The sequence below is a fragment of the Anopheles bellator genome, chromosome 2 (genome assembly GCF_943735745.2).
Source record: "Anopheles bellator chromosome 2, idAnoBellAS_SP24_06.2, whole genome shotgun sequence".
Classification (NCBI taxonomy): domain Eukaryota; kingdom Metazoa; phylum Arthropoda; class Insecta; order Diptera; family Culicidae; genus Anopheles; species Anopheles bellator.
Window position 1 is genome coordinate 72,561,336 of NC_071286.1, and position 25,798 is coordinate 72,587,133.

General features: G+C 50.1%; 1 protein-coding gene across 1 annotated transcript in view; it reads right to left on the minus strand.

Annotated features, from left to right (window-relative positions):
- LOC131208003 (protein O-mannosyl-transferase TMTC2) overlaps positions 1 to 25,798 on the minus strand; it is a 109,081-nt gene that overhangs the window by 6,267 nt on the left and 77,016 nt on the right. The window contains exons 7-8 of the mRNA XM_058200646.1: positions 18,422 to 18,507; positions 5,998 to 6,246 (exon numbers count right to left, since the gene is read on the minus strand). Of these exons, the coding sequence (XP_058056629.1) occupies positions 5,998 to 6,246; positions 18,422 to 18,507 (335 nt within the window). The remainder of the gene's footprint in view (positions 1 to 5,997; positions 6,247 to 18,421; positions 18,508 to 25,798) is intronic.

Sequence of the window (25,798 nt, forward strand, 5' to 3'; positions counted from 1 at the left end):
TCGTCCACGGACAACAACAACGGCAACACGTTCGGCACATTTAGATACGCCCCAAATACCCCCACCCAACATACAATGGCATTAGGGGGGGGGGGTCGTAATAATTCCGTGACCCACACCGGGAGCCAGTCCCGGTGGCCGCTGAGCAAATAATAAGACGGGACGCATTTTGTGAGCGGAAAAATATGTTGGACATAACCGTAAAAGTGCAATTGTTCCGCTTTGCTTGCCCCATCGGGAATTCCGACACCGACTTTCGACGGGCCATTTCGACGGGGCTGCAGGATCTCTATTCCATTCTCTCTGACGGCCACCGACCGCCAGCGGTTGGTAAATTAAAAGAACCCACCAACGGTGGTGGTGGTAAGTCAACCCGCCAAACGAATCCTGGCACTGGCCTGGAATCGGAAACGCGAAACGGAAATGCTCTTAGACCGTTTCCGAGCCCGATCCCGAGAGCCGGTCGTTATCGGTCGCCGGTTCCGGGGGAAGGTGACACCGAAAAAAGCGGGAGTCGACCGCGGGAGTGGCGAGAACGACGCGGATTGCAAGTTGGCACCGCGGATGCATCAGGATGGTGGTGAGATTCTAATTAGAGCCGATTATCCAATTATTTCCAGCATCTGTTTTCGGACGATAACCTGCGCTTTTCCGGTGGCGAACGGCTTCCGGTTCACGATACGGCACTCCGTTCGGTTTCTTTTTGTAATTAAACCGTGTAAGGTACGAGAGACCCGTCACCGTTAAGGAAGCGAATATGTCGTGTGGCGTCAGGAGCGTGAAGGGGTCCGATGATGATTAGCATTCACACTCCCGGGTCCTGCCCGCCGGCAAACTTTCGCCAAAGTTGCCAACAAGCAGACGGAAGTCGAGCCGGGTGCATGGCCGGAAAAGGCATGGCCATCAAGCAGACGACACCGGGGCATCGTTGCAACCCATTAAGAAGATAATTTCGCCGAAAGTTGAAAGTTTTTCGTATTTTTCTTGCACCAAGACGGCCACAGCCGCGAACGGGTTGGTGGGTCGTCGAGGTCGATGCAGAACAAAACTCAGCGTCGTGGTGTCGGTGGTGGTCGCCCCGAAACCCGGTAAACCGGTTAATGGGAATCGTAAGGTTGGCCAAATGGTTGTGAAGAAAGATACGTCGCACGGTGCCCTCCGGTCTGCAGAAACCGGAGCCACACGGAGTTTCTTATCGCACCTTGGCCATTCGGATGGGATGGCAGTGGCGCCTCATCACCTGCACCACCCACCCAGTGTGTTCGGGGGTGTTTGTGTGCGCTTGAGAGGACCACCACCCCGGGAGGAACCCTCGGCTCCGTATGGACAATTTAATTGATTATTTTATTTTATTCGAAGTCATATAAAATTTAACGGCGCAATTTCGTATCATCGCCTCGGCGAGAGTGGCGTGAAAATGAGGCCAATTCGGGGCCCCGCGTTGGTGGGGGGAGGATAAAAAATGGAGAGCCAATTTCCTGCCATAAACATATCTTTATCGGGCAGGCCTTGAAGTAGCCGGACCACGGGCTACCTGACTGGTGGCCACGCGAACCACGGGGAGAAGAAGAAGGTATCGAAATGGTCCGATAGATAAACGTTTATTGCAGTGTGAATTGAATTGGTGAGATTGGGATTTAAAGTCTAGCTTTATAACGTTTCCGCCACTCGCGCGGTTCCGGCCATAAGAATATTTGATCGATGGGAAGGCCCCAAAGATTGACCCAGCTAATCGCACGAGCGTGTGTATACTTGATTTTTCGGAACTCTTGGAGTGGGATTCCCTTTTTGGGACCAATCACGCCGAAGGAAGGAGCTTGAAAGAGAGCCATGGCTTCTTCAGCAGATTTGGGCACCTTTAATGGCCACCGAGTGGCCACAGAGCAACCGCTAAATGAACTTAAGTTGTCCAGAAACGTCCGACCGATGGTGGATGGGTTGACAAACGTTCCAGGCTTTGCTGTTATCGGATTGACATTTATTTTGGGAAAATTGTTTCCACCAACAAACCCCACTTTCGTGACGACGTGTCACGAAAAGGGAGCTCAAGAGCGAGAGAGAGAGACCGGGTAGCAGCAGAGCAACAGTTTAACGCAACGGACCGTTTCGGACCAAGCGGAAAAACGAGTCACGTGAATGAACCCTCGGCGAGCACTGCGCTCACGGGGAACTCGGCTCGGCACAGGACATGCGCATCGCTCGCCCCGGCACGGGAAAGCTTAGGGTTGACATCGACCGTGTTTGGTGTTCGAAAAGTGAGTGCAAGCTTTCGGCTTCACTGGTAGTGGTAGTTTATTTTCCTTGCAAACTCCGCATCTCCGACCGGCAAGGTTCCGGACATGTTTTTCACACCAACTGGCATAGCGCCGTTCCGCCGTGGCGTGGCTGCCATATTTCTCTCCGCAACTAATTATGAATAAACTTGTTTTCATAAATCACATCACGTCGGAGTGCGTTAAATGCAATGGCCACCAGCACGGGTGGCTCTTTCCGGGACTGTCTTTGAAGTTTGTTTTCCCGTCGCCGTTGTAGTTTCCGTTGCCACGCGAAAGACAGACTCGCTGCTGAATTCTTTTAATGAAAGTGCTTTTCCGTCTCTCCGGTGATGGTAGATTGTCGAGGTCGTGTTTCTGGGAAAATCTTTCTCCCTGGCCCAAAGGGTTCTTTTCCTTTGCCGGTTTCGGCCCATAAATGTCCCATCCACCGACGGCCGGCGGCGAAACATGACAGCCAAACGCCAGCCAAACGACGGAATGGAGTGCCGTACTGTACTGTGGAGATAAAAAGACTTTCCTTCGGCGCGGGACAGGACACTCCCAAGTGTAACTTGGTTGTCACAGATTGCGTACCAAACGGGGTGGGCTTTTTTCTCACTTCATGGGGAGCCCTCGGGCGGAACACGGAAACCCCGCCAGGTTCGACGCAAGGTTCTCGCTCGCTCTCGTAACCGGAACAACGCCACCCCAGTTGGGTTGGTTGGTTGGTTGGTTGGGAACCGAAACTTTCACTTGTTGGATTTGCGTAAACAAATCGCGGTTGTCGCGGCAGAGAAAACGGTGGTTTGTAAATATTTTAATACTTCCGCAGAACGCTGCTGCACACCATACCATATTTGTTGGTGGCCGAGAGGCGTGAGATTGGATTTTTTCTCCACCTGGATTTGTGCTCTTATCGTGCTAGGTGATAAGAATTGGCTTCGTAGGGAGATTCAAGGAACTTATTGGAGCAGCGAGTGCTCGGTGCAATGATGTTTCATCAACGATCGCGGTTCTAACCATCGTGTTACGGGATGAGAATGCTCCGTGGAATGTTATTAGTTTTGTAACATCGACATCTGGTTGAATAATTTCCGACATTCCATCGCCCGGGGGCCAGAGAGCTCTAATGTTGCATATTTTACCCGCTCTTCCTTCGGGCCCCCGCTCGGTGTCCCTCGATCGGCAGGATGCCACCGGGGGGATATGGACGAAGTTTTTCGGCAATGCTAAAGCAGCGGGAAAATGGTTGGATTTACCATCTGGCTCCGAATGTGCTCGGGTTGTGCTCCCGTCCCGGAGCGACGAGCATTATGTTTCAATTCCATCATCATCAGCCTTCTCCTTCGGTGGCCTTGTGGTACACATTTGGATACGATTCTTGCTGCCGGCTGCTGGCTTTTGAAAGCCGGCCACTGGCCGGCCCGAAACCCGTCCGTTTGCTGCAGATGATGGAAAAGTTTCATCCTTGTGGTATACTACGGTGTCGAACAAATAACGGGAAATTCCACAAAAATTGTTTGTTTTCTTCTAAATGTATGAAACACATCGATGATTACATTTGTTACAATTCTTTGGCCCAAAACGGTTTGAAACATTTATCGAATCCGGTCGTTGAAATGATCACCACAATATGATGCAAAAAACAAGATTTTTTTCTCAACAAATCTGGTCTTCTCTGATACACAGAATTACACAATCGACGCATAACATCCAAATAGTGATTCTTTGTTGGCAGTTTGAGGCCGGTTTGGAGGATAATCACGATAATCAAAGAAAGCTGTTTCCCGTTCCGTTTTTAACCACAGTAGTAGAAGTTTCAAGCGAATCACGGCCACCGTGGCGCAAAGCGTTATGTCGTTATTTTCTTTTCGGAAAGTTCCCTCATTCGGGATGGCCTCAAGGGCCGTTGTGTGCGGATAATGAAACAATTTTGACGAATGGACGAGCTTGCGAAATTAAAAAAGGCGTTAAAGTGGGGTGGAAAGTGGAATAAAATGATGCACACATTTTCCACCCGGTCTATTCGGTGAGTGGCTGCAGCAGCAATACCTCGACTGCATATCGCCGCCGTAGGCTACGTTCGCTGCGTTCGTTCCCTTGGCGACGACTGACAGCGTCCGTGTGGTGGGAATGGAATAAATTTCAACATTTTTCAAACCGAAGTGAAAATCTGACAGCCGACGGGAATTGCTGTGGGGAAAAAATGGCCACTTGACAGCACACAGTGAGATGGATAAAAATTCATGGAAAACCGTAACCGTCTTCTGGTCGGCGTGTGTATTAAACCAAGTCCTTTTCCATCGAAGCGCGCCACGGCAGTCCACAAGCTTAAAGAATCAAGAGCGATGGGTTGCTTCGATGTTGCCGAGCCCGGTCGGCCTCTGCCGAGTTGCTCATAAAATGTCGAGAAATACTGTCGATCTAATAAAACTAAACTGCACCGAGCGGATCTCCGGCAGCCGTGTGAATTGTGGGGCGACCGGGCAACGAGGCCGATGCGGTCCAGGCCTCGAAACGACCCCTCCGCCTCCGGAACCGCTCGAAGGTCCTCGTTTTGGCCAGATTTTCCGGCGGCTGTGTTGGTGCGCGCGCACACGCTGTGTGTTATAAGACTAATAAAATTTCCAATTTATACAACGTAGGTAATAAAATAAGGATGAAGGTTTTTCGGTCGCTTTCTAGGGGATTTTTTTTGCCACTTGTTTGCCTACCCGGCGAACCGACTTCGAGTACATCTTGTGTGTTGGAAAAGGATTGCGCAGTTTTCGGGCATTCAAGTTGCTTTCCGCCGAGCGACTGTGAGAGGCAAGAAAAAAAAAAGATGAAAGTGTGTCTGGATCCATATGTTCATCCCCATAATCCGCGTTGCCCTGCCGGTGGCACCAAGTCGCAATGTGTGAAGTCCTCGGTTCGAGGGTGGAACCGCCTCAAGCCGGAAGCTTGATCCGGCAAACGATCCGGGAATAGTGTGTGGCCGTCCACCAAAAACCCGGACGGGCAAATCGACGACGCCTTAACGAGAGGCGGCGTCGGTAGTGAGAGTCGAAAAGATGACGAAAGTTTCGCCTAGACAGAAGTAATATGCAGCTCCGTCGCGCATAAACACTCCTTTTCTAAGCCCCCGGGCTGGTTCCCGATCCATTTTGCACCGGAAATACCGGTGGGCTGGGCGAGGAAAACGTGCACCGTGCCCAAGACGAAGACGGTGAAACGAAATGGTACGAAAGGAACGAAGGAAATCTCCGGCCACATCCGGTGGCTAAGGGGCAGCACACGGCGATGGCAATAACTATAAATATGAAACGTCACCGGCACACGAACACACGAATGATGGTGGACCGCCAGGGGGCCAGGGGTGCCTGTGGAGAGACCGACCGAGTCACGTGAAAGTGTTTATAAAAATCTCTGATATCCGGATTTGCTGCTTCCGGTGATAATTTTTCGCCGCACCACCGCTCGATGTTTCTCCGTTTCCGGCCACACAAGCCAGAGGGTTCACCGAAAATACACCGGAAGGAAATCATTAAAAGCTTTTCAACACTTCCTGCGCCGAGGGGCGCCATTTACCGAGGGCCCGCCCAACCGGGTGTCGGTGTGTTTGGAGCACGCGGTTCCAAATTAGGGTTGAAGGTGTGAAAGTGTTTGATTTGGTATAAGAAAGCGCCACCACCCGCTGCTCCGGGTGGGAGGGGTGCAATTTCCTGCGGACAGCAAGGATCCGGTGCGGTGGCGATGGTACTCACTTGCGGTGGATAGCGCTCGGGCAGTGTGTGCAGCGCCTCGCGGTAGATGGCCAGCGCACGTTGCAGTTTTCCCTGATCGGCGTACAGATTGCCGAGCTGCAGCAGTGCACTGATGCGGGCGTTTTCGTGGGCCGGTCGATCCCGCAGACCGGTGCCGTCCAGCTTCGAGCCCTCGCGCAGGACGCTAGCCGCTTCCTGACAGCGGCCCAACGCTATCAGTGAGGTTCCCAGGTTAAGGTAGGCGACTGTAAATGGCAAAAGAAATGGACAGAAGAGTTAGACAAATTTAACTAAGGTCACTCAATTAAGATTTCGATGAAGGTTAAGGTTTTTTTATGTTGATCACCGTTTAACACAAATAATAAATTAAGTTAATTCTTTAAATTAGTTAGACTTTAAATTCATCCCTATTTGAGAAGGATACAGATAAAGCTGGTGGTGGTTAATTGAGCAAATCCATACAGCCTTAGCCTTTTTGGCGATGTAAACAAACTCTTTCGTCATCACCTACACTACTGCTTAGCCGTGGAATATTTCGGTCTCCGTGGTTTGGACTCATGAATTTGATTGATTAGGGATCTTGCAAATGTCCTTATTGATTGCTGTAGAGTTTGTTTCAGCTTCAAGTTTTATACCATTTTTGGTGCACTTTAACTCGGAACAAGGAACATGCAACGAGCGAAGCGCAATTCAGGTGCCTCTTCAAGTACGGCTGTGCTTGCGCCCCTTATCCCGTAATGAGTCGCAGCATAAATTTCCCCAAACACGGTACACGGTGGTGCCACGGACACAAAGAAGACGTACACACCGGTAGAAAATCGGTGGCCACCATAGTGTGCGCTTTATCTTGCGGCTGGTGAATTGTGTGCCGGGGAGTCGGCACGCCTCGAGGATGATGTTTACGTATTACGGTACCGTGGATTGCTTGCCCGCCGTGCTCGGTTGGCTCCGAAAGCGCAAGCCGCAAGCCTTTTAACGTGATTTTACGACGAGTGAAATCGTAAAAAAGAGCAACTCCGGGCCTGGCCCGGATCGGGGGAAAAATCAGACCATCATCAGCCGACGGAACGGTGGCACCGCATCAACGTGCAGATAACTCCCTTTTTCCGCTCGACGCAGGAGCGACGCGTTTGATGGGAGATCTTGGGCATGCAAACAGGAGACACATCCTTCTCTGTGTGAGGCGCGTCCGAAGGGTTTTGCTTCCTCCATTTTGCTACCTTCAACAACGGGCCTCACTGTGTGTGCGCTGATGATGTTTTCACAGAAAATGCTATAGTGTTGCAAGTGGTGTAATCATAATTACTATGAAATATTAAATGAGGAACGGTGAACGTCAGGAACTGGCGGCTCTCGGTCTGGCCCGTATGCTTTCATCTTCCGTCGCTCGGTACGTGCGCTTGTGCAACGCCGTCGTCGTCGTCGTCGTCGAGGATAAGCGACGCTGTCGGGCACTCGAACCGGTACTGGTGGAAGAGGAGAAAATTTCACCGTTTTTTATCCCCGGGTCCAGCACACGGTGGCAGCAAAATCCCGCAGCTGATTCGGCGAAGTAAAGCGAACGCGGTCGCAACGATGAACGAGAACGCACTGACACGGGCCGAGCAAAGTCAAGTATCTTATGAATATTCGAGTAAGCTTTTGATCAACGCCTGCTAACAGCAATTAATAAAAGTGACAGCACGCGAGCAACGTCGCAAGGACCGCTGTAGGGAATGATCCCTTTTTTGTTTCGAAAAAAAACGGTTCGTTTTATTGGTTCTGTTTGCAGCACACCCTGCGTAATGGAGTAGGGCTTAACCGTGAACCAACGCCCCGGCGCTTATTTTGTGCTCCGAAACATTACGGAATGAAGTCCACCCATCTGTGGTGCGGTGGCGATAAAACAAAACACGCGCGCGCGCATCCCGGTTGTTGATTGCTAAATGATCTGTGGAAAATGAACAAATGGGAGCTTTCCACACAATTGAGTCCGGAGTGCTGCTGAAGGAAGTGCTGATCCGGGAGGGACCAGGGACGAGACCATGTGAATGATTTTTGCTCTCTACAGTGGAGCCGTTTTTCCGGACTCGAGGTGTCAGGCTTCAATTTGTGTGTCCTAACGAATGTTGTACTTCGTCCGGCGAGCAAGACATATTCCCCACGTCACGTCACACATGCCGGAGCGTGTGCCGGGCCGATCAGTAAATCTGATCACGTCCTCGAGGTACGCCGCCCCGAGAAGCGCTTTGTGACGCAGCGTTCCATCCTCACGGGGACACGGGGCGAACGAACGAACGAACGAAAGTCACTGTCTGCGCAGAACTTGCCTTCGAGACGTCCTGCGATGTCCTCCGGGGAAGGGGACTCACGGCAGAAATGCACGGAAAGATGAATCGCTTCTTTTGGAAGCGATTTTTTCGTTCGTTCTTCTTTTTTCCGACACAGCCACCAGGCGGCTCCATTTCTTGGGTCCACCTAGGATCTACCAGCGCGGTAGCTAATAGCCCCGGCAGGGCGATAGCGCAAGTGTGTCCACATTTTCTTGAGAATTAGAAACCGGGCCGGCGGCTCTGATCACTTGCTCACCACTGGCTTCCTTCCGGGCGGACCGGGGGCCTCGGTCGTCCTTTTTGGCCGATGCCGAGCGCGTCGGTGTATCAGCGCAGGCAGCCGTCGTGCAGCCATCATAAATATTAAAGTCTGCTAGCCTGTGTCGGCTGCGGGCATCGACCACCGCTGCGGGTTTGTCGTTGGGGATGCTGGCCGTGGCCGTTCGCCGCGGCCGTGCGAACGTGAGGACCCGTTTATGACGTTTATTCAATGCATTCCCTTTCTGGTGGGCGCTCTGTCGCTGCCCGGCCATCGTCCCGACGGCGGAGTACACCGGACGTCAATCTACTACTGCCGGGGCGGAGAGTTTTTGTGCCAGGATTTTTGCCCTTTGCCAGCCGTCCGCCCGCCGCCCATTCCCGGTTTCGGTTGGTTCCCTGTTCACGCTCCGGTTTGATTAAATTCCGCTCACCGGCGAGCTCGGAGCCCGAAGGGGTCTCGTCGTACACGGCTGCTGGCCGTCAGGTGAGCGTCCTCGCTGACGTCCGAGTGCGCCGGAAAACCGATGCGGTGTGAAACGATAAGCGGAACCGAAAGTGGACTCTGTCACATATCCCTTTGGCCCCCGGAGGGCGGTCACGACCCAAGTCGGAATGCGCAACATCGGAAAGCAAAGTTGAATTATCATCTATTTCACAAAATTGGAAGTAATGGTGCGGAAAAATCATTTATATTTTCCTGCACCAACTGGACGCCACCCGTTCCGACGTGCCATCCGAAAGGGGGGGACTCACAAACACAAATATGGATGGTTTCAAGTCGATTTTCGGTCATGTTTCTCTCTTTCTCCGTGCCGTATGTTGTGCTTGGAGAGGAACCCACTTCGTTTGGTTCGTTATTGTTCGTGCCCTTGCCGTGATCCAGTGGGAAAGCCGGTGCAAAGAGGATCGAAATTAAATTTCCATTTTTAAATTCAATCCCAAATTGAAGATTAGCTACTGCCTCGGTGGCCTCGGTAGTGGCATTGGCCCAGAAAACCTTGAGCGAGTGAGCACAATCTATTTTGCGCTGTTTATGTGCTGACGACCTCCTCGTAGACCTGAGGTCTCTGAGGCTATAGTTTTCCCAACGCGCACATCGCATCCTCGGCTCGGTCGCTTTCCGTCTGAACGACTTAATGATTTACACTCAATTAGGTTGCTTCATGTCAGGCAGGCAGGCCCGAAGCCACCGCACACAAAAGACAAGTTCCCGGAACACAAACAAACGAACGAAGAGTTATTAGTTGGTCGAGAGTGGAAATTTAGGAGCGGGATTGCATAAAAAAACTTTTCCGGCATCCCGTTTTTGCCCTTGGCACTGCCTTTGCGGTGAGGACGCTGCCTCTCATAAGCCCTTTTCCATTTGCGGGCGAAGTAGAAAGTTGCGCTTTATCATCTCGCACAAAACACCTCATAAATGTGCATGCCCCGGCCTTCGGCCGGGGAGTGGAAAGTTTCGGGTTGGGAAAATTATCGTTGCCACTTGGTGCACCGGCAGCAAATTGCACAATACTCCGGGGCGGGCGAGCAGTAGCAGGATGTTTTTATTTTACCCAGAAAAGCCGCACTCTTTTGGAAACAACCAACTTTAGTGTTTTATGCTGATCAGTAACGGTCCGTTTGACAAATTTTCTGTTCCAGGGTGCAGCCCGGCTTTTGACCGGAAAAAGGAACCATAAATACTCACCGTGTAATGTTGCGTGGGAAATGTGGGTTTTGTTCCACGCCATCGCCGGAACAGTGGCCGGTAAGGAGTGTCTTCCGGGTTGCCAGTGTTATCACTGTACTGCTTCGGTCCCCGGATGTTGTAGCAGATGGGCCACACGTCGGAAAATTCATGCTGTTCTCGAAAGTGACTTTGCCCTTTCAACTCATCACTGGAGGAGTGCAAATGATTGTTTAGCGTGTATTACACCACCGGCAATTAAAATCCGGAGCCGGTCCATATAATCGTTACAGGGAAGTGCCTCGCTAATCAACAAACCGCTTGAACTAATACACAGCCTCGCACACGAGAGCGTGTCCTGCCGTAAATTCGAGCTTCAATTAAATTTTCAATTATCACGATTAACGCCACGAAGCTCTCCCGCGAGCTCCGGCCAGGCTGTAAGGGATTAATCAATCGTAAAATGCAGGCCCCATAAATCCAAATTATACAAATTACAAACAAATAAATAATTGAATAACCTGACGCACGATTGTCAACCGACGGTGGGCGGAGCGGTCGAGCCGGGTGTTTGTTTTATGACCAACTTGGGCCACCACGACCGTGACCTGGGCACGGGGCAAAAGTTGAAAAGTAAACAGATGACCCCGTGCGCAAGGACACCTGGACGCCAGACGGTCGCAGCGCGCGCAGCAGTTGTTGCTCCGACGGGGCCAGCGTCGAAAACTGTCAAATTATGTCCAATTATTGCCAAATGCAAAGCCACGCAGCCGATAATAAATCAGAAACAGTTTTAGTCTTTGTTGCGGGCGTCAGGCTAATCGGATCGGGCCATCCACTCGGCCAGTGCGCATTGCATTGGAACTAATTTAGTGCCCGGAATGGCGGGTGGGAGTCAGTCCCAGGGAAGCCACGTGTGGTGTGTCACGCATTTTATGTCCACCCGGGCGTGACTGAAACTATTCCGTCCGGCAGTGCCAGAGTGGCGGGGGTCTAATAAAATATAAACTAATTTATAGGCCTGCACTGCCGAACGCCAGTGGCCGAGGCGCTACTCCAAGCGGTGTCGGTGGTGCTGATGGCGTACCGCGCAATCAGCGTTCGGGTCTCGTGGCGTGCGCGGCGCAAACCGATCGAATCAACCAAATGTCACCAGCCCATGGCTGGGGTAGCCGGGACCGCGGCTCCTTTCCGAGCTGTTTGATTAGGCCGCCCCACTCACCGGAAGGACACGGACGGACGGACGGACGACAAACATTATCACTTGGTTCCAGGATTTGCGAATTGATTGCGTTCGGTGAGGTCAGATGGTTTGCCGGTGGCGAAGGACCATCGGTCGGTCGTTCGGTCGGTCGCTGATGAATGGCTTTGGTCCTTCCTCTATCTTTCACGGGAATTCCAGCGTCGCCGTTACAAGACGGATGCTGCCTTTGATGAGCGGGATGAAAGGTTTCGGGTTCGGGCTGGTTTGATTGATATGTTTAGGCGCGCCTCGCGGCTTCGGAGAAGATGTTTACCGACGCTCGGCATAAATTATCGGTGCGAAACTCGTCGTCTCGTGGCGTGGCCGGAATATGTTCACCAGACGCCACCTCCCCGCAGGGGTGGGCCGTTCTGCGAGCGACGTTGATGAAGCAGCACCAGGATCGCGGTTAGCGCCGGAAAAACGGAAACGCTGCTTCATCCTGCTAATGACCAGAGTAATGGCGATTTGTGTGCTGACAAGGGATGCAGTGGTCAGCGTGAATGACTTATGGTGGGGTTCGGACGGAATGATCAACAACTGTCCCGAGCGATACAGAGAGATGAATTCAATAACTTTGCAAAGTTTATCTACTCATTGCTTCCAACAAATTTTTGGGCCGAAAGCTTGCATTTAAATCCGTTAAGAAGTGCTTTAATCTGTGTCCATATGGTCTGTGGGTCACCTTCGAAGCCATTTAAATTCACCACATTTTCGCCACACAACACGCAACGATTAATCACCTGGCGAGGTTCGCCATCGCGCCTTTTTCTAACGACAAAAAGGATCCTTTCGGGACGGGGCGTGTCCCTGACAACTATACCTCTTTTCACGCCGCTACAGCCGTAGGCCGTGGGCCTAGGGAGCGTCGTGGTGTAATTTCAATTCAATTTCCGCACGGTCCGGTTTCTAAGGTTCCCTTCCAGGGATACCGTTATTGCCGTCTTCGGTCCCCAACTGTCAACCGTTTTACATTAATGAAATCATCAATTTCACGCATACCTTTCTTTCCGGGCCTCCCGGTCTTCGCTTTCTTTCTCTGCGGTCATCCTTTTTTCTTCCCTGCCTCCGTTGAGACCGTGAATCTATTTTCGAGGCTTTTCTTTTCAAGGCCGCCGGTCACTTGAACTTAACGAGGAGTTTCTTCGTGGTCTGTTTTGGTTCGGTTTGCGGTGGAACGGAACGGGTCGAAGTAGGCGCAACATTGGAGAGCGAAACATTTCAATTGGTCAACCCTTGGTTTCGCTGTTGTCACTGGCGACCATAGTTGGTTGGAGAGCAAAGGGATGGCGAAAAAGTGACAGCGATGAGAATTGAGGTAGGCGATGGAAAGCAGATCCTCTTGAACTCCCCGGGTCGGGATCTATCCGTGAAGCACGGGTTTGTTATGAACACAGTCGGCAGTAAAGGAATCGATCGATTAACGGAGAAAGCGAGGTCCCTTCTGAGAAAAAGTTTTTAGGACCCTTTTTTTCTGCATCCCTATCAGTGGCCGCATAGAAGAGGGATAGTGTTTTTTGGTAATTTATATGTTAGTGGTAAACCCCACATGTGTTCTCGGAGAAGTTGGACGTTGGATACATCTTCCACAAAGTACTGATCCCAGCAACCCTTGCATCACCTTGACTGGCGTTGTTCGAAGTAAGTTAATTCTGTCCTGTGTTCAAAAGTGTAACAAAATAATCGATACACTTGTGTTAGTTGAACTTATTTTACTATGATTGTCCCACGTATAGACAACGTTTCGAATGTCCTTAACGCACATTATTTGATGAATGGGCAATCTAATAAATCAATTCGATTGAACCATTTAATGGACCAAACGTTGTAAAGCTGATAATTAATCTAATCACTGGCTGTTTGTTAGCGGAAATCCGACTTCACACGCCAGTAACAAGAACTTTCGCCGAACGAACGAGACGTGAATACGCGATACCGGATGACCGGCAGCGTCCTGTCGGCGCTGGTGCATGATGGCCGATCAATGAAGTGTTTAAATTTAACTTTTCACTTGTGCACCCATTAGGGAAATAAATCGTGATTAATGGAAGATGAAATTTGCAAATTACGATCGCCATTCAGCGGGCGCCCTCTTCGCCGACGGATAATGTAAGTCATCGGGTTGGAAAATTGAAAAGCACCGTGCAGCACAACATCCCGCCGGTCCTCGGGCAACCACATTATAGAAATCCAATCGATACGATCCCCAGGTCCTTGTCCTACCCGAACAAAAAAATCGCTCAATTTTTCATTTTTCTAGCCGCGGATTTCGAGTCGTGAGATGCCCCCTCTCAGTATGGCGGTTTTACCGGAGTAAAGGAGTTCTGTGCAAATTGTACCGGTAAAATGTATGGGAGTGAGCGCCTTATACCGCTATCCTGGACCCTTATAACGTTAAAAATCGTATGGGCGCCGTGAGCGTTTTCCCCTACATTTTTATTCTCTCTTCCCCTCATCCCATACACCCTCTCAATGAACTGTCAAATCGTTCTGCTGTTGTAAACAAAGTGTTGCATTTATTCAGTTTTTTACAACAACGATTTTTGAACAATTGTTTCACTTTTCTATATGGCACTGTTTTTTGGCAAATGTTTAGCACTGCGTTGTCGCTTTCGATATTCCGCTTGCATCGTCGTATCGTTCGCTCCATCGTAATCGTCCGCTGTGTTGTCGGCATTCAATAGCAGGATGACACTTTGTTCCATTTCATGGTCGGCTGAAAATGTAAACAAATGCGGTTTACTTTTACGATTTAGAAGTAAATACCTCTCAAGAAATGCTTCCCGATGCTTAAATTTACTTACCGAAATAAGCAACAGCTTAGAATTCACTATTAAACATTATTTTTACACCAATATTTGAACCTCTTCGAATTGCTTGCGTCGTGCGTCGTACGTTTTGTATGAAACTAAGTTTCTAACAGTTTGGCGTTGGAGTGCCGGACTGGATGCTACATGAGCGTGACAGAGACAAAAAAGTTGTTCGGTGTTGCGCTTTCTTTCTGGCCTTTGGTGAGAAACGAATCGGCGCTCAGATATTTCATCTCAGTATGGAAAATGTGAGTGACTTTTTTGTTCGGGTAAAACGTAATGAGCGCCCCCGGATCCCGAACAAAAAAGTCACTCAATTTTTCATTTTTCTGGCCCCAGATCTCAACCTGTGAGACAACCTCTCTCACTATGGCTGGATTGAGATATAACGGCTCACTTTCCTTCTTCTATATCCCAAAAATCGCGTTTATATCCCAATCCGCCTCACTAGCTCCGTGAGCGCTCCGTGAGCGGGTCTCATATATTTTTCTTTCACTCTCATCCTCTCCCTCAAATTCAACTGTCAATCCGATGTAAACAATGTTTTGTATTTATCGCCAAGTGTTTTTAAATTACAAGTTTTCTATAATTATTTCATTTACACTAACTCTATGACTACGTCACCAGTGCTAACGTCACGTAACTATCCCTAACTCTGAAAATTACGCTATACATCGATGAATCGAAAATTTCCCGCTGCATCGCTGGCATTCAGTGGCAGGCTTCTTTGTTTTTCTCCTGCGTGCTTGTGTTTCGTACGCCTACACCGGTTACAAAGTGGACGTAGTTGTTGTTCTCCAGCAAACCGTAAACATGTAAAAAGTTTTGAATTCATCGATTAGTATTTTGATACATTTGATACGTGCATAATATGTGAGTATACTTACATTAAGTTGTATCGGAATAACGGGCCGTTATCGTTCAATCTATCACCATTGGATTTATTTGCAGATACGATGAATCCAAGCTCCTCGGAAAGGTCCTCGCTAGGGTCCCTGGTCAGCAATATTGTGGCCAAAGTCGATTTGCTAACAGAACGTGTTGACCGACCGAACGTTGTTCAGGAAAAACCACTCCTTCAGAGCGTGCCGGAAACGTTCATCGGTGGTTTCGGGTTCGGTTTGTTCGACGATTTCCGGGTCCACGTCTTCTCCGTCGAACTCATCGGACAGATCCTCGTCGTAAACTTCATCGAACGAAACATCTGTGTCGTCGTCCTCTGACTCTGCTTCTAACTCGGTCTGTTCGATAATCTCCGGAACATCGGCCGCGGTGGTAGGAACGTCCTGAACGTCTACGGCAACAGCAGAAGCAGGAACATCGGAAATGCCGGAAGGTCCGGCGACACTATCGACCCTTTCTGCGTCAGCTTCCAAGCATTTCTTCACCATATAGCGCGCTCTGTTTAAAGTGTTCCGTCGCTGTCTTGGACCGTCTTGTCCATGGTAGCGATCCAATGGGATGGTCAGTCGTTTCTTCATTGTAAACACGGCTGAAAATGTAAACAGATGCACTTTCACTATTCACTTCACTGTTTGTTACTTACCGTGATAATCAGTTGCTTTAAATTAAATATTTAACACGATTTTCACGCACAATAACTTTTTCTAAACAAACGTCGAACGTAGGAACATAGAAAATTGAAGTGACCGTTTTGACAACTAGGAATGGTCCGTGAGAAGTGCCGCATCAATGCGAATAAGACAGAAAATATTGCTCGGTGTTGCGCTCTCTTTCTGGCCTTTATCCGTTTATGCTTTTGCACTGAACCAAAAATTTCCAACAGTTTGTCGTTTGAGTGGCGGACTGGATGCTATATTAGCGTGACAGCGAGAGAAAATATTGCTCGCTGTCGCGTTCTCTTTCTGGCCCTTGGCGAGAAAACAATTTGACGTGAGATTTTTGGTCTCAGTATGGAGAAATTGAGTGCCGATTTTGTTCGGGATAGTTTTTCGACCCCGCACTCACTCTCGCTCTCTCTCTCTCTCGTTCGCTGGCCAGGAATTGATTATGCAAACAGTGTGCTTTACCACGAAAACCGTCGCATATGTGGTTGGCCGTTGACCGAAGGGTGGAACGGCCACCGACGGACCAAGGCTCATTAAAAAGAGCTCTTACGGAGGGGCCACAGCTACGGTCCATTGGGCAGCAGGATAAGGTGAAAAGTGCGGGAAATGCTGGGAAAAGCAGCCAACCACCAACGAAAGGCGAACGGCCAATCATGGTCTCAGATAAACCTCAACAAAGCACCGTTACCGGCTAGCAAACTGCTCCAAACTTTAGTGTTGCAGAACGTATAAGTGTTTCCGTTTTTTGTTGTGCCCTTTTTATGAGAAAAGGTTTGCTGCTCCGGCTGCTGCTGTGTGTTCCAACGCAACGAACCAACTTTTGCCTTGCTGCATCGGGGGGTCAATATGGACCAACACCTGAGCACATTAGCGCTCGAAATTATTTGCATTTTTCTCCGTAATTTTTTTTTGCCCTGAACCTGAAAGATGATTATTTATTGTTATTCGCTTTATTATGCAAACGAAATTGCCTCATAAAGAGGAAAACACCTTTTCAGAAACGCTTTTCACCCATGGCCAGTGTGGCAGGATGATTATGGTTCTCAATTGGAACACCTGACGCAGGAAGTGACCGGGGTCAGATGCATCCTTAAAATCGGATCTTGGATGCCATAATTTAATCTTGCCGTTTGCTGCTATGCTAAGACTATTGTGATCTTCATTTACTCTGAATGCCGGAAGCATTCGGATTGAACATTGTACGAATTGTCCCTAAAAAGAAGTGACGTCAAACGCGTAGCTTTGGACGGTTTCCTAACAAGCACTTCAAGGGGTTACAGAGCAGAACGCTAGTCACTCGCAATCGTTTGACAGATTATTTGGAACCCCGAGGGACACCACCAGCCAGCCGCGACAACCTCGCGTGGCGTGTCAAGTGTAAAACACAGTTTTTCGTAGAACAAACCTGATGCTTAGAGCGCGGCACAGCGACATCCGTCGACTGTCGGAATTCTTCACAGTCAGCAGACGATTCGATCCTTTGGCAACGAACCGGATCCGGTCCCTGACATGGAATAGAACCCCGAAAAAAACAAAACGGCAGACGAGAAGAAAATGGACAGAACCCAAAAGGATGCCGGGAAAGGCGTCACCCAAAGTGTCATTAGCGACGGGGAGCGACTTTGGCCAAGCGAATCGAACGCCGATGCCGAAATCCACCGGTGTGTCCGACGGATGCTGGGTTACCACCCCTGCTGTGTCACCTTCAAAAAGTCAGCCGCTTTCCGGCCCACGGCCGGCGAAGGCTTAGTGTCAGTCCGGCTGACACCGGGCGGGGGGTTTTGCTGATATTTTGGCAGGCTCCCACCCCCGGATACGCATCCGATACGCACACCGCACCGATTTACTGACCGCCACAGCGCGTCACAAATTTCCTTCACTTTACGACCGGGAGGTGTAGCGACCTTTCTCGAGGCACATACACTTATCCTATAAGTCACACTAATTGACGTGGGTTTCGTGGGAGGTGCATCCGGTGCCGGGCGTCGCACGGCCGCCGCAAGGATGAAGACACTCGCCTCACCGGACGGTGTTTGGTGTTCCTTCGGCACGCCTGATGGAGCCATCCGTTGGTTGCTGCTGCTGCCAGATGCTACACATGCCGTGTGCCGACCAGAAAAAGGACGCCCCGGACGGAACGTTATGATGCGTTCACCCACCGCCATGCGCCGTACCGTGGCGTAGAAGATGAAATTGGATTTTCTCCCAAAATAAGAAACCACTCAGCGCCGGCCCGCTAGGCTAGGGTGAGGACGGAATTCTTTAAGACTTCCCCCGTCCCAAACTGACAGATGACGCAAGAGTGTCGGCAGAATATATGTGTATCCCGTGTGTCCTTCCGAAAGCGGACGGTTCCATGGCGTCGTGTCGAGTGGTCCCTGCCGTTGGACTTGGGTGATGTTTTGCGTCGTCGTCGGGTGAAGGAATGTTACAATTTTCGGCAAGGTATAATGCCGATATGTTGCGTCCTGTGGGGTTTTCGGTCGCCCACGGGCAGGCGACGAGCCATGGTCGGCCATGGAAATTATGTGCACAGATATCCGGCGGCAGGCATACTTACGTGCCAGCGATGGTCGGAAGCGTATCGCTTTCCGAAAGCTCTCCACAGCCTCGTTGTAGTCTTGCTGGTTTTGCAGCAAAATTCCTCTGCAAGAAGAGCGGAAAATAAGAAGAGGGTAAGTTAGCGATCCGATAGTAGAAGATAAAGGATTCGACGACAACGTTGGCCAACGGTTAGTGTAAAACTATTCGCCCTTTACTGGGACATACTCATCGAACGCACGCAAAGCCTCCCATGATTAGCGGTAAAAATCTCAACCTGTCAGTAGCCTTTTCGACCCTTCCATAGTAGCCTCTGGTGCAGGGTTCTTTCGAAAGAGTAATTTCCTCTCGACTCGTAAATAAATACATTTTATAGTCTCCGTTCATTAGGTCCCGAGCGAACCGGTTGCTCATAATGTCCCCAACCCAGTTGCAGAATCTTAGTTCCCGTCGGTTCCCATCATTTCGGGATCAAACGGTGAGCAGACTATCGGTTTACCTTCGTCGGTTCGTCACCGAGCGCAACGTGCTAAAAGCGGTAGTCGCTGTAACCGGTACGCGGATGGTAGAAAAATGAAAATTAGCTATTTGTTAAAACATTTTATTCCTAATTTCAGATGGCAAGCGATAGTGCTGTCCGGGCTGGTGCGCCCGCGCCCTGCGTTCGCTTACCGGAAACGAAGAGGATGCGAAATGTTGTTTGTCCTGCAGCTCCCAGGGCGGCCTCAAACGCAGGACGTCCAGGACTTCTGTGTCGCGTCGGCTTGAATTACCATTTAAAACGACAACGAGTGCCACTCTCTACGAAGGAAAATCCCTTCGTTCTTCGGGCGCCTTTTTGGCGAACGGAAGGAGAACGAAAATAAAACCGAACCGAAAACGGGCTGCCTGCCGGTAATCGCGTCCGCGTAAGTTGAGAGCAGTGCCTGGGACGCCTCGCGGTGTTAAGGATTGCCAAGGGCCTCCCCAAATGATAGCCCCCGCGCCCGCTCACCGTTGGCCGTCTGCGCGGATGTAGCAGCTTTTTTGCATCCGCCGAGTGCGCGCGTTGCAACAGACGACGCGCGCGTTGATAGCATCTAATTTTCACGTAAACTGTACTATTTTTCAACTGCTGGCCTCTGAATAGTTAATGGCTGCCGGCTGTTGGGCTGCTGCTGGTCCACCGGAGAGCCAAAGAGTTGCCCATTAGCGACAGACAGGTCGTCGGCAGCGGTCGTGGTACTCTCAGTTTCGAGCACTCTTATTAAAGTGAAGGACCATGGCAGGTGGGACATTTTTAGATACCAAATTGAGGATGCCGTTTGTTGGGAGTTTCATATTTTGTTTCATTATCCACCTTCTTTCTGCAACACTTCATTAATGTTGGTGGAAAGAAAAGTCATTCCCTTATGAAGTAAAAAGGAACTCAACGTTTAACCGTTTGGCGTTTGTATGACAATTCGAGGCCCTAAGCATCCCACTGAAAACATATTGATAATGCTCCCTACTATTTAACATGCAGCGTCGTATACACACCTCCTCTCTTTAAACGACAGAATAGTTGTCGGCCAACCGTTTTTATGAGGATTCACAGTCCTACTTCTTGGCACTGACCGAGTGGTAGTGGGCCTGGGCCAACAAATCGTGCTGCGCGAGGGCAATTAAAAGTTTCAAGAGTTGTGGGCCCGTTCGGATGCATTCAGCGTTCCGGACGGTACGGCGAAAGGATAATCTGTGATAATATTTCCACACCAAATGACAAGTGTTTTGATTTAGTGGTTGGACTACCCCAAAGACGTTAATACGAGATACGTGAGCGGCAACTCATTGACGAGCAAAACCGTTTTGTGCTTTACCAGAAAATGAATTTGGCAGAACTGCAGCAGAACTCTCTAATGCCCTTACACTGTGCGACGGAACTTGACCCGAAACCAATCAATAATTCATTCCAATCAGCATCAAAACAGTAACCCACCAACAGTGAGCATGGTCTGGCGATGGTGGTATCAAACATCCACTTAATCGAGTCGACACCGAAGCATCCGGCACTCGAAGAGGTATTATGTTTTCAAAACATAAAACGTTACGCCTCGATCAGCCCCGGGGATGGCCACCGATGTTTACCGTCAAAAACACCGTGCACCAAGTGGCGCTTATCCTGCAGCCACTCGACTGGCGTTGCACTTGTGGCATTAATTTCGTAAAAAAATTACTCCCCTTCCTTGAAGTCCACTCGGCCAGCAGCGCGGGCCAAACGAATGCCTCTGGTTCGTTTCTTGTCGTGTCCGGGACGATAAGTGCCATCCACACATCACTCTCTTGAGCCGCTTCGCAGGATGAACGGGCTACGGGTAACGAAGAAAGCGGTTCGAAATCCATCGAACCGGTCCTTAGGTTGGCCCCTCTTTAGAGCGCTATGGCCGCCGTTCGCATATTCCATCGAGGTGTCGAGTGTCCGATGGGATGTCATCTGCATACCGCCGTAGCGCACATACCGTAGCAGTATATTCCACATACACTCGCACAAGGGCCATCCTGCCAGTGGCAGGACATGGGGCTCGAGGCCCGCTCGCAAGTGCCATCCATCGTTCATTTTCACGCCATCACACGCCACGCCGGTGTGATGGTGCATCCGGTGAAAGATAACACCCGACGGCAACGGCGGGCTCTGCTTGAAATTCGATGAATATGCATTATTAATCACACCCTTCAAACGTCGTGCAGTGCAGTGGCGAAGTGCACTCTGCACTGGCCACTGATGAACGGATGTTGCGACTGACGTCTTGTTGAGATTTCGTCGAGGCCCCTCGAGCAGCGCAAACGCGACGATTTCCGGCTGTCAAGTTGATTATATCGGCGAGCCGTGCGCTGAAGGTGTGCTCTACTGAATGGGGTCGATTCGGGTCCGTTCAATTGATCGTTACTGCAAAGATCGATAATAATAGTAGTCAAATGTCGGAACCCGACGGTAGTATTACCGTTCTGCTCATGGTTTCCTGTGAATCCTAACCTGGGTGCAGGTCGGGATAAAGGACACAAGGCACACGTTGTCTGGATGTTTCGACCTTGCCCTCCGGAGGTCTGTCTACCTTGGCATCAGAACTTGAACAATCTGCACCGTGCCTGTGTCTGCGAGGATTTCTGGGAGGATTTTTATGGCTGCCCAATTTCATGCTCGAAAATAATGTCCTTGCCCTGGCCACCCGGGTACACGGTGGCCGAGACCGCGAGGACGACGAATGGACCCTCGGGCTCGAAGAAGGACGACCGAAACATTCTTATAAATTCATAATTTTATCGTTTTCTCCCAAAAACGGATGCTGCATCGTGTACGACACATGCTGGTGCGCCATTACGCCAGCAGCAGCAGCAGCAGCAGCAGCAGCAGAGGTCACAGACCGGGGCCCGGTGTGCAAACGGATGAGTAATTTATTATGTCACACATACACATGAATATTTACTCAGGACGAAACGAAACCGTCACGATGTTTACGTCGCCGCCATCGTCGTGCTCGTCGTTGCCCTTTCGCAGCAAGCCAACAAGCCACAGAGCGAGGGCGACGATCACGACGAGCACTGAAATTGTTGCCCCCTGAACCGGCGATCGGTTGAGCGAAGGGAAGCCTTCCGTCGGATAAATCTGGTTCCCTCTGAGCACGAGCGGGACAGAGGTTATCATTTTCTCGTCAGTCCAACCCCGATTAGCCGGGGCTGCCGGGGAAATTACTGCTCCGAACCATTCGTCACGGCGAGGGAACCTCGGACAAATGACGTTTGATGGACATATTCATACGATCCTGCTGCGGAACCGGCGTCTGCAAGGGCTGAGCATGAGTTTGAGATTTATTTTCTTTTTTATCCGACGGGTGTCCAATTTTTTCTCCACTTTCTCCGGTCTCGTGTGCTCGGAATGTGAACGGAATACGTAAAACTGTGTTGTAGGACTGACGGATCCGGACCCGAGCCAGTGTGCGAGGGAAAGCAAACTTTAATGAGTTTCAATCATGGAAACGAGTTACGAGTCATACTCTGGCCACCGTTTCGGCTCTCGGCCCTATCCGCGCGTGTCAGTTACAAAAGGACGACAGCTTTTTGGAGGTATTTTACGCCAAACAGTTTTAAAAGTAGCAGAATCATGAAAAAGTTTATCAGCTGGAATAGGATATTCATCTGGTATTTCGTATTTTGTGTGCTCAAACCAAAAAGCTACGAAGAAGTTTTCATTCAAAAATTTTCCATTAAAGCCTTTTGTCCTCAATTTTCTGCAAACTGTCATTTCATGATAAGCTATGTTTTTGTAACGAAGTAATCATTGGATGGCGTTAGACCGTTAGACGTTGATGAAACACTCTCGAGCTTTCCTGTTCCGATCGAAGCAAGCTCTGGCAGAATCTAATGAACTTTAAAAACTTTCGCCGAAAATATTCAGTATGTTTGCTTCTTATTGTGCGATCATTATTGTGGGTAAATAGAAGAAAAACCAGTCACTGAAACAATTTTCCAGGCGTAGAACAATTCGTGCTCACCACGGTAATCATCGTGGCCGCGGTAATGTACATTCCTTGTTAACTCACGACCAATCTGATAGAGCTAATAACGATCCTGAAGATAATGAAATGCCTCACGCACACCGAAAAAAGAGGCCAGAGGAAGAAGTTCCGGTTAGCGGTTCCGGTGCCCGTTTGTACGAGTCGGAGAAAAGAACCCTCCGGGGCTTCCCGTACTATTCCCGTGGGTAATTGAGCAATTTAAAAATGTGCGATTTAGCCGACATTGATTTTCTACGTCACTGCCAAACTGAATAGTTTCGATCGATAAAGGGTCGGACCAGCAGCCCGCAGGAACACGACTGTTGCCTGATTGCTTGCCAGGACGCGTTATTCAGTTAGTTTTTAGGCTAACGATTTAGGCTATGATTGAGTTTTGCACCCATCCAAAGACCGCCGGACGACCAGAGATGTCGTTTTCCATTAGTTCGTAACCCGTAGAGCGACTGGCAGCACTGACAAGTGCCCATCGGCATTAGAAATTGGACGGTGCCGGATTTTGAAGGTGGCATTCGCCGCAAAAGCCGCCCGCACTGAAACCACAACATCCGGATGCATTTGTACAAACATCGGACCCCCTTTTTGGGGAGTGACGCTCAAGGGAAAGTTTGGAACTTCGATCGATCGGAACGCGGCGTCAGTGCATGACGGTGGTGGTCGGCGGCAGGACCAGAAGTAATATCACTAGACAAACAGTGGCGAATCGTGCTGATAGGATAAACGGTTCCGCATTCCGTGCGTGGAACCAGGGCCGACCGCTCTGGCTGGCGCAGTTCAAACAGCCTGAAGGGATTTCGGAAATCAGGTCCGAGCGGGATCCTAAACTACCCGCTCGATGATGAACGGAAACGTCGGTGGCCCAACCGAAGGTGACCGGATGTAATTTATCGAGCAGTGTGTTGCGATACCGGAGGCATCTTTGTTCCATGTGCTTGACCGGGGTTGCGATCGTACTGCGAACAATGCGCCTTGAGGCGCCATGTTTTAGACCTCTAGTACTCGGGCCGGAGCAGGAGGACCTGGCCGTTGGGTACAGAAACGTAATCGGGTGAAGCACACGAACAAATTTGAAGACGAAAATGGTTTACCATTTCAATTTCGAACAATTAGCGTTGTGGTCGTAGGAAGTACAAGGAAGTGCAAGTACGTCGTTCCGAAACATCGATTTACCCACCACCGATGGAGACAGATGTGTCGTTAGAATTATTGTACCTAGGTGGTACCAATTTAAACTGAATACAACCACAAAAGTGCCCCTTCATAAAAGACAAAGAATCAACCACAGCACTTGTGTTGCCATTTCCGGCCACATCCGGCGACAGTGTTACTGCTTTCGGTTATGCTCAACTTTTCAATGTGTTCGAAAAGACACGCGCCCACGGAACAGAACGAGGGCCAAAATCGTGTTTCGCGGAAACCGTCTTTCATCTGCCAACGCAAACGCCGCGCGCTTCGACACGAACGTGGCACGTGGAAATAATATTCGATACCGGAGCAGGAAACACTTCAAGGGCGCACACGTACTACCCCAGCATTAAGGGAAGGGCAACATAAAAAAAATCTGCTGCAACAACGACGGCGGGCGCCCATTCAGCCGCGCCATTACTATTCCGTAATCCGACATACGTGGCGGAGGCGGATGTGCTCATGTACTCGTGTAATGGCGCCCGGGGTCACTGCGTCGTGACCATTTTTCACCGAAACGTTGCTCGGGTGCTTTCGTTGGGTGCTTCCCCAGGACAATGGTAAGCGGAACTCTCTCTCTCTCGCTCTCTTGGTGGGTTTCTTTGAATTTTATAATATACTTTTCGTTGTAGAAACGTTTCCACACAATTGGCCTTCGACTTGTTTTGGCTGCCGAATGAGCTGGTTTTGACATCAAAAGCGGCTTAATTAAGAAACCAAAAGGCCCACCGAAACGCGTATAGTCGCATCGGAATGAAAGCGTCGTGTCGCGTCGTGGCGAACGGAATTGAAGGTATGTGGCGCTTGCGCCACAGCAAACCTTAAACGCGGCCGACGCGACCGGCAAACGGGGGTTTCTGGGCTTTAAATCGTCGCCGAGCAGCACCGTCTACATGTCTCGCCCGCCCTCCGGACGACGCAGAAGACTGAGAACGTTTCGATACCGACCACCAGTGCCAGCATAGAAAATCATGGCCGCCATTCCCGGGAGACCGTGGGCCACAGGAAATGGCACATGTAGTCGGGGCCATAAACATCCAAGCTTCAGCTCCGGAACAGATTCTACCCGGTGCCCGGTGCCCGGCGCTGGGATACGGCCACCGAAAAGCGGCGAAAGTAATTTATAGTTTTAGAATGTGTTTATTTAATTTGTTCGCATTAATTTTTAATTTTCATTTTGCGGAATCGTTTCCGCAAGTATTTGTTGGCCGTTGCTGCTCCTGGTCCAGGTCCGGGGCCGTTTCTTGCCCGGTCCGGTTCCGTGGTCTGCTGTGTGGTGTTGTGTGCGCTTCAAACGACCAGCACAGCGAAATGGGCGGACCGGGCCGGGTGGTTCGGAAATGGAACAGCCGGCAGCCGGCAGAGTGCAGCTTTTCGGGACTGCACTTTGGGCCGTTTGGAACTGCGCACACCATGCACACACCAGGCCCTCTGGTTCCGGCACTCGAATCCGGATCGTGTGGCCGGTTTGAAAGGCACTTTTTTTTCCTGCTTCCGTCCGGTTTGTGTTTGTTTGGCCGTTTGCGTCACGTTCGCAAAAGGATCAGGCAAAAGTTCGGTTTTTGTGAATTATTTTATTTGTACTTCAATTTCTTTCCTTTCTGCTGCCATTGCGAGCAGAATGAAGGGCTCGACGTTGGCCCTGTCGAGTGCACACGATTCACACCGCTCGGTCGATGTAC